The 21,337-nt window shown below is 39.3% G+C and overlaps 1 protein-coding gene across 1 annotated transcript in view; it reads left to right on the forward strand.

Annotated features, from left to right (window-relative positions):
• The window catches only part of PTPRN2 (protein tyrosine phosphatase receptor type N2), a 2,166,812-nt gene that overhangs the window by 2,103,991 nt on the left and 41,484 nt on the right, over positions 1–21,337 (forward strand). Inside the window, exons 19-20 of the mRNA XM_085631955.1 lie at positions 1,788–1,954; positions 20,505–20,558. Of these exons, the coding sequence (XP_085488081.1) occupies positions 1,788–1,954; positions 20,505–20,558 (221 nt within the window). The remainder of the gene's footprint in view (positions 1–1,787; positions 1,955–20,504; positions 20,559–21,337) is intronic.

Raw genomic sequence — 21,337 nt, forward strand, 5'->3', positions numbered from 1 at the left:
ACATTCTACTTAGTTACTTCCAAAATTGGCAGTTAAGGCAACGGAGTCACAGAAAAAGAAAGGCGTCCACACAGGATCACACACACACCAAGCATGGAAACTGCAGTGCTCCCTCTGGCTTTGTGGTTTAAATAGAATGCAGGTTATTGGTTTCACGGTTAGAAGCACAGCCACTAGACTCCGTGTTCCAGAGGAGGTGTAGCCTGATCCCTAGCATGTTTCCAAAAATGAGCGATGATAACCTTCATGATTTGCACCAGTTCATAACAAGTGGAATTATACAAAATTAACAATAGCATCTCTGCATTTAAGCCACACCCAGGGTGAGTTGTTGCTGTGAAGTCAGTACATGTTCCAACCCCAGAAATGTGTTGCATTATCACATTGGACTATCTGAGGTTTTAGATATCTGGGCCGATAAAGAAGCAGATTTAAATCCAGGTGGTTCATTGCTGCGAGCAGCTTAGAACGTCTACTTTTCTACATGACAAGTTTTAAAAATTATAATTGATTCTGAAGAATACCTTTATTGGAGATAAACAATGTGCAGTGGATTCAGTAAGTCCCATGCAGGCAAATCGCAATGTAGTCAGTTATGGAACAGCAAAGCAAAAGGCATATGTACTTTGAGTAAAATATATACACAATCACACATGTTTTTTTACCTCCTTATGCTTTCTAATCAACAATTATGCTGTCAGCCCTGCTCTGTTTCTGCCTTTATTGTGCAGTATTCTGTGATTCATAGTCTTCTGACTATTGTTTGGCCATATGTGACTTTTAGTACGCAGTGGGGCTATTTATTTTATTTTATTAGTTCTCTGCAGACGAAATTATGGCTCTGTATGGATTCTGGAGTTTGGATTGGATTTTGTTTCAAAATCCATGATCTCTAAAAGCACATAAAATATATTGGCCTAAGAAGAGTATGTCTTTAAGCCAACATTAGAGGGTGGTGGCTTTTTATAGATATTTCTTGCTGTTACTGTGACATTCCATGTTTTTCATGTATGCTTGGAAAATGCTCATCAGAAAAATACAGGATAGCTACCACTGTCCCAGAATATGGAGTCATCTTAGACACAAATCCACGTTATGAATGCTACCGTTGTCAAGAGGGCATATTATCTGCATACACAATTCTGGGTTGCTGACTTGATCGGGTTTTTTAATGACAATATTTAGTTTGAAAATGTTTGCCAAACATTCAGCAGAAAATTACTCATAAGTTTTATCAGTACCTCATTTGCAAGCTTTACTGTTTTAATATCTGACAAAAGGGCATATATTTATTCCTTTTATTATTTTTATGTATGTAGTTGATAATCTGGAACCTTTTCCAACAGGCCGTAGAGCGATATACATAGTAAGGAAGTAAAAAGTAATTGCGTTAAGCCTGGTACCCATACAGCGGTCTATGTCTCAACAATGATTCTGTTGTACTTATTGGATCTACTTTGTCTATACCACATAATGCATTTGCAAAGAGTCTCAAAGGCAACATGGTTTTTGCATTTTACAGTATCTGAATTTCAACTTGTAATTGATAAGTGATCATGGATTGATTGATGGGAGGGCATGGATAGGCTATATGTCACGAGTAAATAGTGGTCTAATATTGTGAATTTTAAAAATTTCCTAGATGGTGTTCAGCATTGTTAATTAGTTTCAAATGAACACAGTGAGTCCTTTCTGAATAATGTGCTTGTTTCCATTTACAGCCATGCATCCACTAATGTGGCCTTCCTTCATGTTAAATTTGTATCTTTTGTTCTGCTTCTGCATAGGTAAATCTGGTGTCTGAGCACATCTGGTGTGAAGACTTCCTTGTCAGGAGTTTCTACCTGAAAAACCTTCAAACCAACGAAACTCGTACAGTGACACAGTTCAACTTTCTGAATTGGAATGAGCAGGGGGTGCCTTCGTCTACTAGGTCACTACTGGACTTCCGCAGGTACAACACATGCTACAACCTTATATTTCTTTGTAATGGGGATCCTGGGCTTTGAGCCAATTAGGTGTTTATTCAACACTTCACCAGAATGTGGTCAGCTGTCCCTTTTCTTGTGGTGAGGCCATAAATCATGTAAAGACTACGTCTTGTAGATATCACATTCCTAATATATAAAGGGCTAGGGATTTCATATTATCTGCATTCTAACAACTGTGCAAATGATGCAGTAGGCAAAAACAAGGGTTTTGCTTTGTTGTGGTTTTTGTGGCGAGAGAGAGAATTATTGACAAAGGGAAGGCAATGGGCACACATTTAGAACACATAGATACAATGGGGTCAGAGAGAAAGACAGGTGGGAAAAGATAGAGAAAGAGAGAGAGAGAGAAAAAGGTTAAGAAAATACACAAACACGTTCACAAAGTTCAATGCTATGTGGTGTATGACACATAATGATCCACTTGTGCTTGCTCATTCACATGCTCATGTACTCACAAAGAGAGATATGCAACTGAGATAGAAGATGAGTAAGACAAAATAAATGCAAAAAGCCAACACAGGCTGTGGGACTACGATTAACTACAGCTGTGGAAATTAAAATAGCATGGATATCTCATGTAAAACAATGATTCTAAGAGAGAACAAAATGTATCATAGAACATACAAACAATTTCGAGAATGGTAAGTAAGAATGCTAGATGCATACTAAGTATTGTAAAGTAAGTCAGAGGTTTGAGAATATGTCAAGTGATGAAAATGATGAGGAAACTGATGTATTGGGATGAAAATGAGACCAAATAGTTTGGAGATGTTTTCTGTTTGGATGGGAAAACAACATAAAAATACAAGGGATTTAGAGAAATGCCGAACATAAGTGGCATTAGATTATGCAAGTGTGGGCTTCGGAGAGCGGAAATTGAAAAAAATACATGCGAGAGTAAACCAAACGTGACACCTGAATGAAAAGACTGATAATAAAGATGTTCAATGTTCCAATGTTTTTGCAATTGACAATTCTAAAGGAGGCATGTGCCATATGTGCACTTTTTGCAAACCATCCATGTCACCAGCATACAATCTATGAAACAAATATTGATGGTCTCACAATCACTTTGTATGGATTTATGGAGCAGTAACTCTGTATCTCACCTGCTCTGTCAACTTCAGCTTGTGTTTGCCAATGTTGCAAATAATGTACTCCAGTAGTTGATTTTAATATCTGCAACTTTATTCCTTCGGTGTTAATAAATAGTCAACCTTCAACATACATTGTCGAGCACTAGTGAAGGCTCTTAAAACCTTGTATGTGTAATCAGTAAACTGTTTTAGCACAATGAGTTATTGTTTATAGACACTGGCCCCTTACCCATGTTTTTCTTTGGAAAGTGTACTGGTGGCTTTGCAGGGTGTTTGAGGCTCATATGCTACATACTATTATCATTTTAGGATCAGTTATTTATTATGTTGAAATGGGACCACTTGGAAAATTGATACCTCTTTACCTGGTACTTCATTGAGAGGGAGCAAGAGGATGCTTCTAGGTCTCTAGGTGCCAGAAACCCATTTTATACTTCTTCCTTTGTAATAGCTAGAAGTAGTAATACATCTTAGAGTTATCTTTTTCTTTGAGCCAGCAGCTACGTATGAAGACTGATCATTTTATGGAGAATTCTGTTTGCCTACATTTACAAGTGAACATGTAAATATTAAACAAAATGGCAGTTAAGCTTGCAAATTAAAACTGAAAAAAACGACTTAAATTCAAGTTATGATTAGTACTGCATCACTTCAAATTCTTTTCAATAAAATTACTTGAACTTAAAAAAAATGATTAGTACTGCAATCCAGAACTCGATCAAAGGTCGTGCAAACCGTAGGTCACACACCAAATGCAATGCTCATAACCTCAACCTTGATGTGACTGATGGAATTACAAATGTGATAAAATAAATGTACTTACAGGTGATTAAATATCATATTACACATCACACTACAAAAGGGACAACTTTGAATGTAGTGCTAGTTATTGGTTTGAGCATGCATTGTTATTTAATTGAATTTGTTTTCAGTTATTGGTGTAAATATTGAGAGATCATAAGCATTTCATTTTGTGTGTGAGTTATGGTTTGCATGGTCGTTGTGTGAGTTACGCATTAGAGTCCTAACTGTAACTTGCAAATTTCAGTGGTTTTTCAATTTTAATTCACACCCGTAATTGCACTTTAATTGTGGTGTTTAAGTGAATTTCTAAGGTTTTTATTAGCATGTTAAATTGTTTTAACAAAAGCTAAACATAACTTCATTTTAACCATTGTTTTTCAGTGAATGTATTTTTTAATCTTACACCACGTGCAACCTAAACCCATTAATGATGGGCAACTTCTACTGCGCACAGCTGAAGGTGGCCAGGCCATGAGACCAATGCACCACTGTGTGAACACCCGCTGCGCACAAGGCATAGTGAGCTAGACTTTAGGCTAAACCTTGTTGTCAACCCACCCCTGGGGCTTGCTCTCACTGTTTCGGCCTCCATCTGTGCGGCCTTCGACTCTACACAGCAGAGATTGGTAGTAGGGCCAGTTATGTGAGCAAGGCCCTGCACCAAATCCTGCAGTGGTCTGTGGCCTGTGGCTGTGTGGTTGTCTCATATTTACAAACAGTATTGTAAATCATTTCACTTGCTCTTTTTATTAAATAGTCCATGTTTAAATAACATTTTTTTCAAGCTAACTACCTCAAAATAAGCATGCAATATAATATGTATAATGACAAACATGTAATATAATATTGGCAACTCAGGGTTCTAGAGACATTAATTCAATTACTTATGCAGCATGGTTATAACTTTGTTAACATTAGAATTACGTTTCAGTAACTACAATGCATTTACATTTCACTGCAACTGAAAGAATGATCTGTCAATGTCCCGACAAGGATTTTAATTTACTGAAGTTTACAATTTGTGAGCTGGTGTTTGACCATTATTTTGAAATTCTTTTTGCAGTATCTTTGCTAATGGAGCTACAATTTTGTTTTGAAGGATGTATATTGCATTTTTATTTTATCTGATCTAATTTGAAAATGCAATCTGTGTAATAATGAGATATGTAAAAAAATACACTTATGAAGATTAGATTTCGAGTAACCCATGATGACATGTTTTTTAATGCAGTACTAATTATGATCCCTATGCAACCCTAATCCTTAAACAAATCCTTACACTAACCAAAACCTAAATCACCCTTTGACACAATCCTAATCTCCACTCTTTCCAAAGATGTAACTGTAACCAGACTAGCTCTGATCTATGATGAAACTTTACTCCAGCTCAACCCTAACCCTTGCCACAACAATAAACCTAAATATAACTATAATCCATTCTGAGCCACACCCCTTACCCATTCACTAATTTAGGCATAACCCTTAATACAATCATATTCTTAATTCCATCCTTATTTTATTTCTCTTCCTGGTACAAAGCCAACAATGCTTAAAACATGAATGTAAAAACGATTTTAATGTACTTTTTTCACTATTTAAAACATATATATATATAATTGTGTTTCTTCTTTAATTTTTTTTATTTTAGTTATCTTTATTTTGCATTTTCCATTTTTACATCATGCTGTTTGTGCAGTGTGGACAGACCTTTGAAAAGCTACATTCAATGCTTGCTGGTGCAGGGCACCGAATGAAAGATCCATGCAGGACCAGGAAATGTTGAAACGAGTGAGTCCATGGGAGAGTGGGCTGACCGTGAGGTTTAAGAATGTATGTGGCAATTGCACCTTTATGCGAAAACAACACTAAACACTGTTGGGTACAATAATACACAAAATTGTTAATATGTGAAGGCTTCTGCAATTCTGTGTCATTCGAAACAAAAGAATAACGCTGATGTTTATGTACCAATGAGTATTTTTAATGCACTGCATTTATATCGGAATGTTTCTGAAGCCCAGAAGAAGCATGTTTTACAATTTATAGGAATTCTCCTATAATAGGAGTCAGTTACTATCCCGTGCAAAGGCTTTGCTTAAAATATACAGCTACATTATGCAATCTTTGCTTGCGGTATGCATCGGCCTTTACTAACAGCGATCACGTTAAATAATGGAGAAATTCTGACAGCTAATTAGCGGTTGCCAGTGTCATTTTTGTGATGTTGCAGCTAGTAATATGAGCCCAGTTGCATAGTCACAAAAGTGATCATTGGAAACTGTGACACTGCTGCAGGGGCAATGTGGGAAAGCCTTATTCTGAGCCGCTAACGACCTATGCTTGCTGATGGGCGCATGCTGACTTTCCGCCTCAATGAATCAAGTGCTGGTTTGTATCACTAACCATTCTTGCTCTGTTCGGTTTGCTTCTTTTTTTGCAAATCTGTTTAACATGTCCCTTTTGGTGAAAGATCATGCTTGTCACTTGTCTTAGGTGTTGCCGTACACATTTCAGAAGTTGGACCAAATCACATGTTTGTCCAAAACTAATACACTAAAGAATGTAAAAATGAAAATACATGTTGCCAATATTGTTCATTAAATCAGTAAAATAGGTCTACTTTCCATTTGAAATATCTCATGCAAATTCTCTAGAAACTAAAATTATCTAATATTAAATATTGATTGTATATCCTAATCATAAGTGTAGTTGTCAGAAATAGAACTGGCATTGGCTATAAGGAATATTTTAGCACTGAAACCCTATTAGGGAGTTCATGGTTACATTTTCGATCTGGGGTGCATTCCAATAACATATATAGAGAAATATTTGATGAATTGAGGAGTTGCAAATACACAGATGGATGTCACAGACACATCAAGAGGATTACCTATGTATTTCCTAATTGGGAATGGATTTCAGTCTTTGTTAGTTTGCCTGAATTTGAAATCTGAAATTAATTTCTCTTTTTTATATGGATACTTGCTTCTTATGTTCAAATTTAATGTGTGAAGGATGTTGTGATTTGACAAACGTTACCAAAACCAGCATTTCAAAAATGTGTAACTTATTTAGGCCAAGGAGTTTTTCCTACTGTGAGTTTTCTGACCATCGCCCATGCTCGCTCCTCGCAACCAGAAATGTGTCTTTCAACAACAGTTTTAATTATTGCAAATTTATTGAATGTTTCTATGACGACAAATTTTACATTTGGCATGCTATCCATACTTTCTATTGTGTTTGTTAAAATTATCTACTTGTAAAAAAAAAATCACAGGGCCCAAACATTTATTTTTTTGCAGCCTGTCATCGGAGCTTACAAATATCTCTTTTTCTGAATTCCTGGCTGCCTAGTTAATTCTACCTCATGCCTCTTTATTCACCACACATTCCACCTCATCCCTCTTTCGTCCACCTCTCCACACTTCCTGTCTCCTTTTTTAATACTCGCAATCTGTCTGCCATTTCTGCCTCCTCTCATTTCACTGTTTCCCTGCCTTTCCATTTCTCGTTCTTTCTCCCTTTTCGATCTTTTTCTCTCTTGTTCCCGGTCAAAGTGTGATGTTGAAAAAAAAGTGCAGGCCCCCAAAAAGAGTGCTGTGCCCACCACCTGCAAACATCAGCACCAATTACGTATTGTTTACTTCTATGTGTTTCTATTTTAAGCCTACATAGAGAGTCCGCAGATATGTAATGGAGCAGTTAAGAATTACTTTGCTTGTGTTCCCCTTTGAAATGCGTAGTATCTCCCCAAAATGTTTATGCCTTCTGCTTCTGATTGTGTCTTGATTTTAGGTTGAAACTCCTCACTAGAGGTTTTGAAGGTGACTAAGCACTCCACAACTTATCATTGAGAATGATTCTTGCTAGTTGTTAATATCATTTATTTGTAGATGGCTGTGTTAACTAATGGTAGTGGGTAATATTATCTTTCAGAGTACAAAATGTTAATTTTATATTGAATTGTGTGTGGTGCATAGCTCACTCCGATTCCAGTTATTGTTTGCTCTTGGTACTAGGATACTAAGTAGCTTTATATCCTTCTGATGAAGGTCCTTATAATGAAATAAAATACCATCCTCCTTGGTGAATGGTATTTTTATTTAGTGGAGTCATGCTTGGGCAGATAGAAGTAATAGAATGCAAACACTCTCTACACTGCTAGTGCGAAAATAGCTGAATGGCTGTGTCGTTGTCATTTCCTTCCAGCAGTGAAGTGCTAGGTGGATATATTTCCACCAGATAGAAATGAATCAAAGGATTTGCCCATTAGAGGGAGTGGGGCATTGTTGCTGCCTTACTGAAAGTGGATTTGGTCTCAAGTTACCGCTACATATGCCAGCAGATGGGGCATGTCACAACTTCTGTTACCTGCTTTCACCATCTAAAATAGGATCAGAAAAAAGCTGGTCTTATCTTTTGATGTAAATGCTCTGTCATTCAGTGCACATAAAGCAATGTCCATCCACCTGCCCATCACCAAAGGCCTTTGTATAATGTCTTTATCATTTCGTATCTGAGTTTACTTTAGATAGAGCAGCATTTGCCTCGTATTCCAGTGGGTCTTCCTTATGTATGTTCCTATGAACTTCCCGTGCCAATCCTAAACATACGCATGTGTTTGAAACAGTGTGTTTGCACAACAAACTTCATGATAGCCTGGAAATTGTTGCCATGTGACTGGTTCCAGTAAAAGAGAGCTTTAGGCATTGTTAACAAAGTGATCTTTAAAATGTGAAGATTCTCTTTGCAGGCACACTTGGTGTCTTTATGAGTTATGCAAATGTAGAGCACATGTTCAGACTCCACTTTGTGCACTAGAAAAGTTATTTTACCTTTTGTTGTTGGCAAATAGCTGTTTGTAAAAGAGGTTAATTGACAGGATATGTTTGAGCTGTACTATTTAGGATATTACTGATATTCCCCTACTGAGGTCTAAAACCTTTGAGATAGCTCAATATGCTGCAGAAGGTTTTAGATCATACTTCCAAATCAAGTTTGATAATCTCACTATCTTTGATTTGTATAGTAGAGTTAACTAGTACGTACAGTGATACAGTGCTTCAATATATTCCTGGCAAGTACTCTCACGTATACATGTTATAATAATAATAACTGCATTTTCACATAAATATATTTTCCAATCCAGAGCAGAATAGCTCGGAAAGACTTAAATCAGCTTAGTGGGATAATTGATCTAGAGAACAATAATTTTCAGGCTTAATCCATTATAATGTAGCACTGGTTCAGTACTGATCTGATCTAGACATGACCATAATGTATTTTGCGCAGACTAGGGGTATGCTCCATATTATGTTGAGCTCCCTAATTTTGATTACAGGGGCCATTGATTTTGTGTGTGCAAGCCTGAAAGACTGCAAGTGCATCCTTTGAAAGTGTTTTTCTCACATGCCTAGTGTCCTAAAAGCCACATAGACCACCAATGCTTTTGTAGGAGCATCAAAGTCAGTTTAAAGCATGAACTTGAAGCTATGATGTGTCACCCTGGTCTTTCTCTCTGTCTCTGCATCAAGTAATCCTCTCACATTAATTTGAAGCAAACTGCAAACTTTAATAAGAAAATATGAAAAGTGCATGTGACATTCATTATCCCATCTCAAAGCCCCCCAACCAGGGGTCAAAACATGTAAGTCATGTCTCTCTTAGGCATGTAGTATACCCATACGATCATGAGAAAGCACACCTCAGTGATTGTTTGTCAAAGTATATCTGTTAGTGCACACTGTAGCTGCAAATTGTGTATACCAAGCTGTTCCCCAGGTACACAACATGGCAGAATTTGACATTGTGGTACATTTGCAACAAGACGGGCAATAGGGACAGGTGTTGTAATATGCCCCTCATGTGCAACTGTAGGGCAAGATATACTTTAAGTTTTAATCCTTCATTTGTTTGTGTTTACCTTTTACAGACACACTGAAGTTCATTAGTACTTGTTAAGCAATATGTAAACAGTAGCTCTGCTTTTTACCTCCATCTGAGGGTGACATGCTTTTTTAGGAATATAAAGTCCCACATTGAGTGGGACTTTATATATAACTTCAGTGGAACACCACCACTTTTAGCATTTCATGTGAGAATTGGCATTGACATGCATTATGAATATATATATATATAAGTGTGTAAGGTATTATATAAACTGGACCAGGCCATAAAGGGTATCAAACCATGCATGAGGTTGGACATGTGAAGCAAAATAATATAAGCTGAAGTAGCATAAGATCTAACTGAGGGTGAACAAGGACACTTGAGTGTGCTTATGCAAGGTAATTTAACAAGGCCAGATGCATGCAGTCTAAATTAAAAAAGTAAACACAATTTAATGACTGTTACATTTAATGAAACTTCTTACATTGAATTGCTAGACAAATGTACATCCCTTAATTCTGACTTGGGTAATATATTGCAAAAGAATTCCATCCAATTTCCCCTGGGTAGTTGTAGAATCTTCCTGACCACTTACATCTCATTGCCCAATTTAGAAAATGATTCATCAATCTTAAACATATGAGTAAGTCCCTGGGGAAAGATACATTTTTAAAGCTTAGTAACACAAGGTTAGTGGAATTGATAAGTGGTGTATTTCTTACAGCAACGTAGTATGGTTGTAAACTTACTTTTTTCACAATGTGTGCAACCCACCTCTTGTGCTTTCTGGACAATCTGTAGTGTGTATAACCTTATTTTTATAAAAGATAAAATATGTAAGCATTTAATATTTGCAAATGAATTGTCAGAGGGGTATCGCCCTCAAGTTGGAATTCTATGTTTTGTTTAGAAGACAAGACTGCAGTGTATCTGATTAGGAATTAGCACTAAAATCAGTATCTTTACATGTAGTCATTTTCTGTGGATTGTTGTTAGGAACTCATTGCACTTAGGCAAAGGCTTTTCACAGGCAGAGCTATTGTCTGTGTCCCTAAGGTACTCTTTGCTCACTGTTTTGGTTTAATGACAATCCTTGCAGAAATAATAGTCATACAATACAAATCAGTACAATCAAATGTTAAATTGTATAAAGTATTGGCAAAGGGAGTTCTAGAAATAATAAGAACCTAGTAATGGAAACTACTGCTCAGTGTCATCAAACATAAACAACAGACTAATGGGTGCTAAACCTAATAGGCTTAAATTAAGGGTCTGTTGTTGAATATCCTTATAGTCCTACAACAGTGCAAGGTTTTCTTGAAAAAGAAGACTGTTGTTTTAGGAGTTATAGGAAGACACTGAAAGACTGAGCTCTGTAGAGATAGCTGAGTTTAGTTTCGCTGAACAAAGGTCCTTTTCTTGTGATCCCATGTAATTCTTGATGATGCATTGAGAGATTATTGCACTTAGAAACTAGATGTTGATGCTTTTTTGCACACTAAGGGGCCTATTACGATTGCACCGCATCGGGTCACGGGACCGACCACCCATGTTGCGGCAGTCCAGCCATGTACATTAAACTGCATTTCTAACATTGCGGCGGGCGGTGCTGTCAGCTGCACCCGCCGCAATGCCAGAAATGCATGTCACGCATTTGCATGCACAACATGACAGGCACTGCGCGGTGCCTGCCACCTTCTGCATGCAAATGTAGGGGGTACCATAGGTACCCCCATGTGCACCCCCACCCCCGACACCCTGGGGGCCCTCAACAGGCCCCCAAAAGCAAAGACTGCATGCCTTTCCATGGCGGCAAAGACACCATGGAAAAGCTGATCTCCGCCAATATCCTAATATGGATGGCGGTGTCTTGCAGACACCGCCACCATATTATACATGTTTTCCGCCCAGTCGACGAGTCGACTGGCAGAAAAGCGGCTGATGGTCTTTCCGTCCCCCCAGCCATCCTAATATGGCGGGGGGTCTTTCTGGTGTGGATGGCGGGTGGTTCGCCCCCGCCGTGCCAGCGGTGGCTACCGCCGGCCCGGCGGGGGCGAACCGCCCGCCATCCTAATAGGCCCCTTAATATGTGAATACATATTTACCTTGGTTTGGTATGTATAGGTGAATCAAATCTCGCACTCCAAACTCAGAGCTTGATTTTGATTCCTTTTTTATTCAGATAGGGTTGGGAACAGGATCTACTGACCCCATTGCAAGTTTCAGTCTTTAAGGAACTCTGTAGGTCAAATGTTTTTCACCTGGGGACTCCAGCTGCTAAAAATAGTCAAACTCTACAGGGAAATAGCAGATGTGAAATAAAGAATGACAAGGTGGAATTTGAATGGAATTACCGATTCTCTGGTAATTCATCATGGTACCCTGAAAGGGCAACTGCAGGGCAGTAGACTTCTGGGCTGAATCTGTTGCCCAATCCTTCAGAACCAAATTGCGGTGAGCCACCACACCTGTTCCAGAAGCCCTGAACAGTCAGTAGAATCATCCATAGATCCGTACAGGGACTTGATATCCGAAATAAGTGACTGAGCCACATAAGTCCCATAAGTGCCAGTCCAGAGTGCCAGATGGGAACCAGAATAAACCTTCCGTAAGAAGGGTAGCGTCCACTTTCTTGCCCACGGAATCCCTCCCCACCGCCTCCTCAGCCCAGGAAGTACGACCCACCAGACTGGCCACAAAAGAATCTATGGGAATGGAGTCAGGCAAGTCTTTGGCCATATCCTAAAGAGGATAGCGTTTTGCCATGAAACGGGGAAGTATAAGGCAATCAGGGTCCTTCCATTCTCTGTTGAGCACCTCCCGGATATATAGATGGACCGGAACATCAACCGCCACAGTGCTTTGGAACTGGTGAAGTAAGGAACCCCCAGAAGTGCTTGGTGAATCATCGCAAGGAAACCCCATATTCGATTTCAAAGTCCGGCAACATCTCTTTGTCAATATATTTGCCCTTAAGATCATCACCCACCAACCATTCATCCTCAAAAGCAGAAGAAGGAGACGGCGGAGCCCGACCAGAGCGTTTGGGCCTAGGTGCGCCACCCATTTCCAGCAAGGTCTCCTTAAAGAGACGTTTAATCTGGGCCTCACCTCCCTCCTTATGCCGTCTTGAGAGCGCATGAGAAGGAGGAGAAGAAGAAACAGATGAAGATGATGAGGAAACATTCTCTTGCCTGCTCTTCCTGGCATGTTTTTCCATGGCCAAAGCAGGACCTCAGGGCAGGTAATACCGGGAACTGACCCAACAGGGAATCCACAGAATAGCCAGCAATGCAGAGTCCAGAAAGGGCTACAGATAGAGAAGCCCAACCAGCAGTGCCTCAACAAGAACCCCGGGCACACTGAACAGCAGGCAGACCTCTTCAACCCCAAGAAGGAGACGGGACACAAAGTGTACCGCCCAAGGCAAGGACCGCAAGTAGCACAACACAACTTCTCCCAGGACTGAAAAAACAACAGGCTCCAACCATGCAGTAGTGGGAATTAAAGTAATAATACAACGCTTTGTGGTACTTACAGATGGGCCGGCAAGCACCCCACGCCACCGCCACCATCCGTACGTGAAGAGGCGCCTGTCTTCCTGCTCCAAACCCAGGAAGTCACGCTAATTCGGGATGGAAGCGCCCCAGCCACCCAAGGGCTGCTGGCACTCCGCATGCTTCCGTGCAGGCTCTAACAATGGAAGACTCAACCAGAAACAGCTGTTCCCCCGACGTGCCCGGCAACCTGGGAGGTGCGACAAAGACCCCCTTAACAGGAGGAACCTGCGAAGGAAGACAACGAAATGCAGCACACCTCCCAAAAACAGCAGGAACTGCAGAGGACACATCAGGACTCCCCCCAAGCCCAGCAGGGAGGGGGTCCAGGAAGACCAGCTAAACACCCGCTGCCCAGCAGCAGGTAAGCCCAAGGATCCTCCAGGCTCCTGACCCTTCATACTGTCGGAAGACAGAAAAAAGAACAGGAGGCATGCTGGGTAGAGTGTGGTTATGTACTCACAGTAGGGGGGGAGGGGTCTACCAACATGCCTTCTTTTCTTTTTTCTGTCGGTGAGATAGATTATCTCACTTGTTTAGTATGAAGGGGATGAGGACTGGTGGGACCTGCCCTTTTACTTACAGTTTTGGTTAGAGTTTTGTCAAACGTGTTAGAATTGTGTGTGTCTTTTTCCACTCATTTATCTGCAAGTTATTTTGCTTGGGTCTCTTTCACACCATCATGCACATATAACTGTTTTTGAAGTTCCACTTTTCAATATCCTGGCACATGATTTTGTCTTTGAATTGAAACAAAACCTTAAACCTGATGCGTGTTTGTATGTTCATGTTTTATTTCATTCCAGTCTTTTTCTACTGTAAGTAAAGAAAATTGAGAAATAACTAATATTCATTGTGCTTGTGTTGCAAATTTGTTAAATTAAATTTGACATAGTGAAGTGAAATTAATTGAAATGAAAAAATGGAAATGAAAATCTGGTCATCTTCTTGTCTAATCATTTTTTCCTCAGATTTGAGGAAATAAAACACTATGTCTACTCACTTTTTTTTAAGTGACAAGTGTTCTCCCAAAAATGTCGATCATTATGAAGTATGGACAAACAAAAGCAAATTTGCAAATGATGCCATTTGCAAAAGATGTCAAATCTCATATGTTTTTGGTCAATTAATAACATGGAACTTTGGTTGTATGTTGAATGAAAACAATAGAACCATTTACCATTATTAGCAATAGATTCACTGTTAAAATTCACACCTCACAATATGGTATGTACTTTTGTTGAGAATGTATTCATTCTAATCCGTGCACAAACAGATAATACATAACTTACAGTTTTCACTGGGAAGCATCCAATTCAGCTCCAGTGATTCCGCATTATGTTAACTGCAGTGCCCTGTAGAACATTATATTATTTTGGGGCTTATTATTTTCCAGCACGTGCCCCTTTTATGCATGTATGCAGGTTGTGGTACTTGTGTAGCATGAACCTAGTGTGGAAGAAGCTGTGAACAGAAGCACGAGCCTTGGGATCAATACAATCATGTAACAAGGGGCAGAGAACAAGCAGTTCTAGTGTGTAGAGGTAATCATCCTTGAAGTGTTGTGCTTTCATTTTTTCCTTGAATTTCAGGATGATTGGAGCTGGTGTGATGTCACCTGGGATATTATTTCAGAAATGTGGGAACACTGATTGAGAAGGCATGGCTTCTATTTCTTTCATTTTTGGACATTTTTGTCTCCGGTTGGTTGATTCCCTGGGTCCAGGAGTGCTTCTGTCTGGTTTAGGTAATTAGATTCCTGGTCAGGTAAGTTGTGTGTTGTTTTTGATGGCCAGGAAGCAAGAGTTGTTTCTGAAATTGATGGAGTCACAGTTACCATGCTGCAGCATGGTCTGAATCCCTTTTTGTAATCATTTAGCCATTTAGATTAGGCTTGTAGATCTACTCCTGTAGCCTGATGGGACCAGCTTTTATAGTGATTATTTATTGATGTTTCGTATGCAGGGCAGAAGATGGTGAGATTGTGTGGCTCCAAGATTGGTTTCTCCAGCATACGGAAAACCTGTCCTATTTTCATGGAAGGTTCATTGATTGAGGAGGCTATGGTAATGTTGGGGAGGGGGATAAGCAAATATCCCTCTAGAGGGTGCAACAAAGGGTTAGATAGTTGTGTTGCAGTATCAATGTGAGATATCTTTTATTGATATTTCTAGTGAAGTAGTGATTGATGGCAGTGCATTCATGCATTGTTTGATGTCCCTGAAGTGTACTTTACTTCATTTGGTCACTTAGTTGATACTAACCCTGTAGAATGTGGCCTCAGTTGTGATGATGAGGCATCTGCATGCAGCACAGAGTGTTTTGAGTTAGATGGGTCGTCTGGGAGGTTTTGTCTGTCTCAATTTCTTTACTTGTCGGTGTATGGTGTCATTGTAAGATGTGGTGTGAAGGATGGAATATTGGATGTTGAAGTGATCTGTCCAGCATCAGGGCACTGGGGACTTGCAGTGGATAGTGTGAAAGGCAGATAGGACGTGGTTGAGCAAGCTGCCTTTGATATGGGTTGGACCTGTGACTTTCTGATTGATTTCCAAAGTCATGAGGAGCACTTGGATGGATTCCTTCATTGTCTTTCTGATCAAATTGTGGGGTAGGTGGAAATCTCAGACACTTGGGGGCTTATTTACAAGCCCCTTGTGCTGCCGGTACGTCACTTTTCCCCATATTAAAAGTGACGCACCAAGGCCGCAAGGGGCTTGTAAAAAGCCCTTTGGAGTGGGTGTACTGAATGAAGGCAATGATGATGAAAGATGAGATTTCTTCTACATAATCCAAAAGCTGTGTATCAAACATTGGTGTAAAGTGGTTAACATTGAACTGAGGTGATCAGTTGTGGTGCGGCTTAATTTCATCTGTAGGTTGAATATCATTAGCGAAGACAAACACATTTTTTGCACATATATTGAAATGAGACACACAGTTGAAAAATATGCATATTTCTAACAATATAGAGTGAATTGAACTGCAATCATTTAGGACTTAGTTGCCAGACATAACATTCCAATAATTTTTTGAACTTCTCGGCTAAGATTTTGCATTAATTTCTAATAGTAGATGATTCCAGGCCTACAGGCCAAAAAAGGGCCAGTCCCTAGAAGATGTACAGTACAACCTAGTTGAAACTATGAGGTTATGTTTTGTGGATCTAAGTTTGCTGATAGTAGAAGGAAAGTAGCAGAATAGAATATTGGAGAGAGGCTTGGTGCAGTGCATTCACTACTTTTGAATACTAGCTTCAATAACATTTCAAAGTCCTGTTTTGATCATAGAGCCATCCAGCATGGTGTCAATATGGGGAAGTGGGAGTATACCTATGTACCTTGTGCAAGCCTTTGGAGGTGAGGATTAAGTGTTAAGTGGGGCCAAGGTATACTGGACGAGGTCCACTAATAGGTTGCTACTGAGTGCTGAATCCAAGCGAGTTGTTGCTTATTTTAGCTGGGGTGATCTTGCTTATGTTCAGTTTGTAGCAGATTAGCCACATGCCAGGCTGTTCAGGAGAAAGTTGATTGAGTAAGTTAGAGAGATGGGTGCTGATAAGAAGAGAAAGATCCTTAGTTTTAGATTTTTAACACAAGGAACGACACTGCTGTCCAAACTTAGAACTTTGTTTCTCCCATGAGCCAATGTGCCCCGGGCCTCCCTCATTCAAGAAACTAAGGCCGCCTTATTTTCTTCTATGTGGGTTATCATTGAACCTACACCCTTTCTACTTTCAACATATGGTGAAACCAGTGTATTTGTACATCTAGTATTACAAAAACTGTTGAGGCAGTTTAGAAGGTGGGAGATTATATGTTATTAAAATGGGACTTATTTACACAATTACTCTACATATGAGTAGAATTTCATATACATATTTTGTTAAACTTTCGAAAAATATTATAAGAAAACACAGCACAACAAAAAGCATTATAAAAGGAAATACTACTGAAACAGCCATTGTAAAAATCAATAGGTCTGGCTGTTGTGTTTTTTTTAAATAAGTGAAGATATTCATTTTCGTGAATCAGTTTATGTGTAGCTCCACAAAAAATGAGGTTGAGTGGATGTGAACCTCACATCCCCCAATACGGCATTTGTGCCAATGAAAGTATTTGTCATAGTAGTTATCCTTTCTGAGCGAAGGAGAAGATTGGTATTCACTTTGGGGCACATGCATCAACATAAGGAATTGTGATTCCTTAATAGCAATTTTTAAGGAATCGCTATTTAGGAATCACAATTTCTTATGCGAGTAGGAATCGCTAAATAAATTCCAATTCCTACACATTCCCTATTAGCGAATCACAAATTGGATTTGATAATAGGTAATGCCTTCCCAATCATTCCTATGGGCCGAATGAATGGAAAACCAATCGCAATTTGCAATTACCAAATAGGTAATCTCAAATTGTGCATGCAATTTCAAGGGTGCTGGGGGTCCAAAGGCCACCCTGATGCACCCCCAAAATTGGCATGTGTGCACAGGTGGCACACACATGATAGTAGAAAAATGCAATTTTGTGCATTTTTCTAAGGAATTGCAAATTACCTTCAACTTGAAGTTGATGGTAATTTGCGATTCTTTAATGCAAAGTCACATTCTGAGAATGCTTCTTGCATTGCATTTAGAGAATCGCAAATTGCGATTCCCTAACTGCATTCGAAAAATAGATAATCGCAAATTTTGCGTTTACCTATTTTGCTAATGGCTTTGGGCTTGATTCATCCCAAAAGGCTAATTACCGGTTGCAAAGGGGCTGATTCTGCGAATCGCCCGTTTGCGACTGGTAATTAGCTTGATGCATGTGCCCCTTTGTCCTTCTACCATTCTTTGGAACCCTTGTGGAGACATATGCATTTCAAATTCCTATGAGGTCCTCTAAGTAACCCAGCACAATGACAGCGTGTACAACGCAGTCATCACATCGTAGTTCCTTTTCAACGCGGTTGTTACAACGACTGCGTTGTTAGAACGCGATGCCATTACAAAGGAAGTCATTACATCGACTTGCTGTAGGTGGTGCTCTAACATAAGGAATGGTATAATTTACTATTCCAACACCTTCCCTACTGTTGCGTAGGCTGGACTTGGAGTAGTAAATATACTATTCCTAATGTTAGAGCGCCATCTACAGCAAGTCGATGTAATGACTTGCGTTGTAATGGCATCGCGTCCTAACAATGTGGTCATTGTAACAACCGCGTTCTGAAGGACGCAATGTGATAGCATGCATTGTAGCATGCTATATTCAACCAAGCAATGCTTCGACTGCTACAGATAAACAATTTCTAAAGGTTTGCTCTCTGTTTTGGGAAACACATGCCTATGGCTCATTAGTAAATCTTAGAAAATGTGAACATTAGAGCAAGACCTGAAAATGCCCCCCAACAATGGTTTTAATAATACTTCGGTATGCCATGCTAAGAATGCTCATTGAATCCAAAGTAATTAAAAGTAGAGGCATGAAATTATCTATCAACCCGATGGCAGGCTATTTTATGCCTTTTTGCATAATATTCATTGAAAAAGAAAGCCTTTTAGCATATTAAGCTGTTCTTAAAATCTGATGGATAACATATGCAAAAAACAAGTTCCAAAAACTTGAAAAGATAAAGGATACTAACTTTAAAATAATCAGTTATTAGTGTGTTAAATCACAGAGTTTGCATGGCAGTCCTCAATGACTGTAAGCAGGATATGTATTGGCAATTCCAGTAGGATTTGCCATTATCATGTGAGTGGCAAGCTATTGATTTTGCCGATGATTGTTTGTAAGGTTTTGTTTAAACTGTAATAAAAAATTAAAAATACTGGAGTAAAAGCAAACACACATCATAAGATATCTCAAAATAGTACATTGAATTCAGTATTTTCAATCTTGATAGATTAGATAGTTTATATTTCAAATATTTTTCTTGCAAGAAATTCTGAACATAATTTAACAAGTACAAGTAAGTGTCAGAACTTAAAGGAAAGTCTTTCCCAAGACCTAACTTACTTTCCACAGGCTTCAAAACTGAAACAAACTGAGTTTTTCAGCAGCTCACCTCTCCTCTACTGCCATAAATTCGTCTAGATTTGCCAGGGTCTGGGCTTTGATGCAGCTGGTGGAACGCAAGAGGTAAAACAAAGCCAACCCAAGAAAGTCTGCTGTTTAATCAAACCAACACAAATATCCCTGTTACAGGCAAACGGAGAGGGGTAGGAAGCAACTCTGAGAGCAGAGGGGATGGGAATATATGGCGGAGCAGCACATGGGGAGAGAGATAAATTAAGCATATGCACTCCCAGGGAGAAAAGAAAAAAGTAGTTTTTTTTTAAGTTAGGTGTGGAAGGATACAAGTCTTTAATCTAAAGAACCATGCTGTAGGGAAGTGGCAAACACAAGAAGAGGAAGGAAAGCCATAGAGCAAGAAGCAAGAAAATGAGAGCGACAAGAAGCCAACGAATGATAATAAGTGGGCTGACTCAAAGCCCACTCTAGGTTTTTGGATTATGCACATCAGTTCTTCGACAACAAATAGCTAAAATCAGTAGGCAAGACTTTAGAAATCAATATATCATTGCTTCTGCTAATTTATACTTTCTGGATGCTTTTGTGTGGCAGATGATTGTAGTTACATTATGTTTACATTTCTCATTGAGTGTCATTTTGTTCCCTTTGCTTTAACCAATTTATTTCTCAGATAAAGTGAATTTGCTCAAGAACTTGTTTACTTTAATTAATCCTTTTTCATTCAATATGTAATACTCTTACTGGCTTACATAATCTAGTTGTAAATGTTAACCATTGCTTAAAATAGCATGTATATGGTCTGCTTCTTCATGCTACAGTGATGGTGCATGAAAAAACAGAGCAGTGAGAGACTGAAAACTCTCAGCTTCAACATATTGCTATTTGTTCTGTGACTAATTGTCTATATCTCCTCGAATGGCAATACGTTCTTAGTAAAACTGCATGTATCATGTGTATTTTAGGTGGAAGTAATAATTTAAAACACATTTATTAGCAGGTGCATATGGCCTATGAATAACAAAGTGACAACATTTCTTTAGCCATTGAATGACCCTAGCAAATTGTGACTAGCCTATTTTCGCCTAATTTGCTAAGGTGCCAGTGCTTACTATTGATGAGATCCTCTGTGTTTTTTTGTTGCAGGAAAGTAAACAAGTGCTACAGGGGCCGCTCCTGTCCAGTAATTGTTCATTGCAGGCAAGTATGATGCTCACAGGTTCAGGTTTCCCTCTTGGCCAACACAAGTCACGCGCAATGTGCTCCTCCCACTGTCTGCTGTCTGTTTCAATGGCTCCCTTGCCACGGCAACATCTAGATTTCATCTGTTTCCATCTGGCACACTGGCTTTTCGCTTTCAAAAATTGTTTTACTCTTTATCACTCACAGAAGAGTTTGTCCTCCAGGAGTTTGCTTTATTTACTGCCTACCTACTGGTTATTAGCTTCACGGGAAGAAATATGGCAATCATAAACTCCTACACTGCGACCCCGCCTCACCAACCAAGAGTGCAATATATTTTCATATAGTGATGGTAACATTGTTTGTTTTCCTCGCATCGGTTTTTGCTCACTGAACACTGCATTGCTTTCTTTGCCCTTGAAACAAGGTCACTTGCATGGTGTTTTGTAGTTTGAGCAGAGCCCGGGTCTGAAGGGTTTGTGACTGTATTCAAGGTATAAGTCCAGTGCTAAACCGTGGGTATGAATAGAGCCAATACATTCATAGTACATTCTTGCACAATTGCTGGCCATCTCAACATGTAAATTAGCTCTGCAGGCGGTGCAGGATAGTCTTATACAGGCTTTGCCACCAGTGCTGTCTTACTTGATGGGCTAAAGTCATCAAAGGCTACCTTGCATAGATAGTCATGAAACTGATTTTGTGAGCTGGTACTGATGAAAGCTGAATAAACTGAACTGTTCATTTGTGCATAATGCTTGCCTGAAAATTGTGTGCAGTTGCAATACTGCGCGGCA

The sequence above is a fragment of the Triturus cristatus genome, chromosome 10, assembly GCF_964204655.1.
Source record: "Triturus cristatus chromosome 10, aTriCri1.1, whole genome shotgun sequence".
In the NCBI taxonomy this organism is placed as follows: domain Eukaryota; kingdom Metazoa; phylum Chordata; class Amphibia; order Caudata; family Salamandridae; genus Triturus; species Triturus cristatus.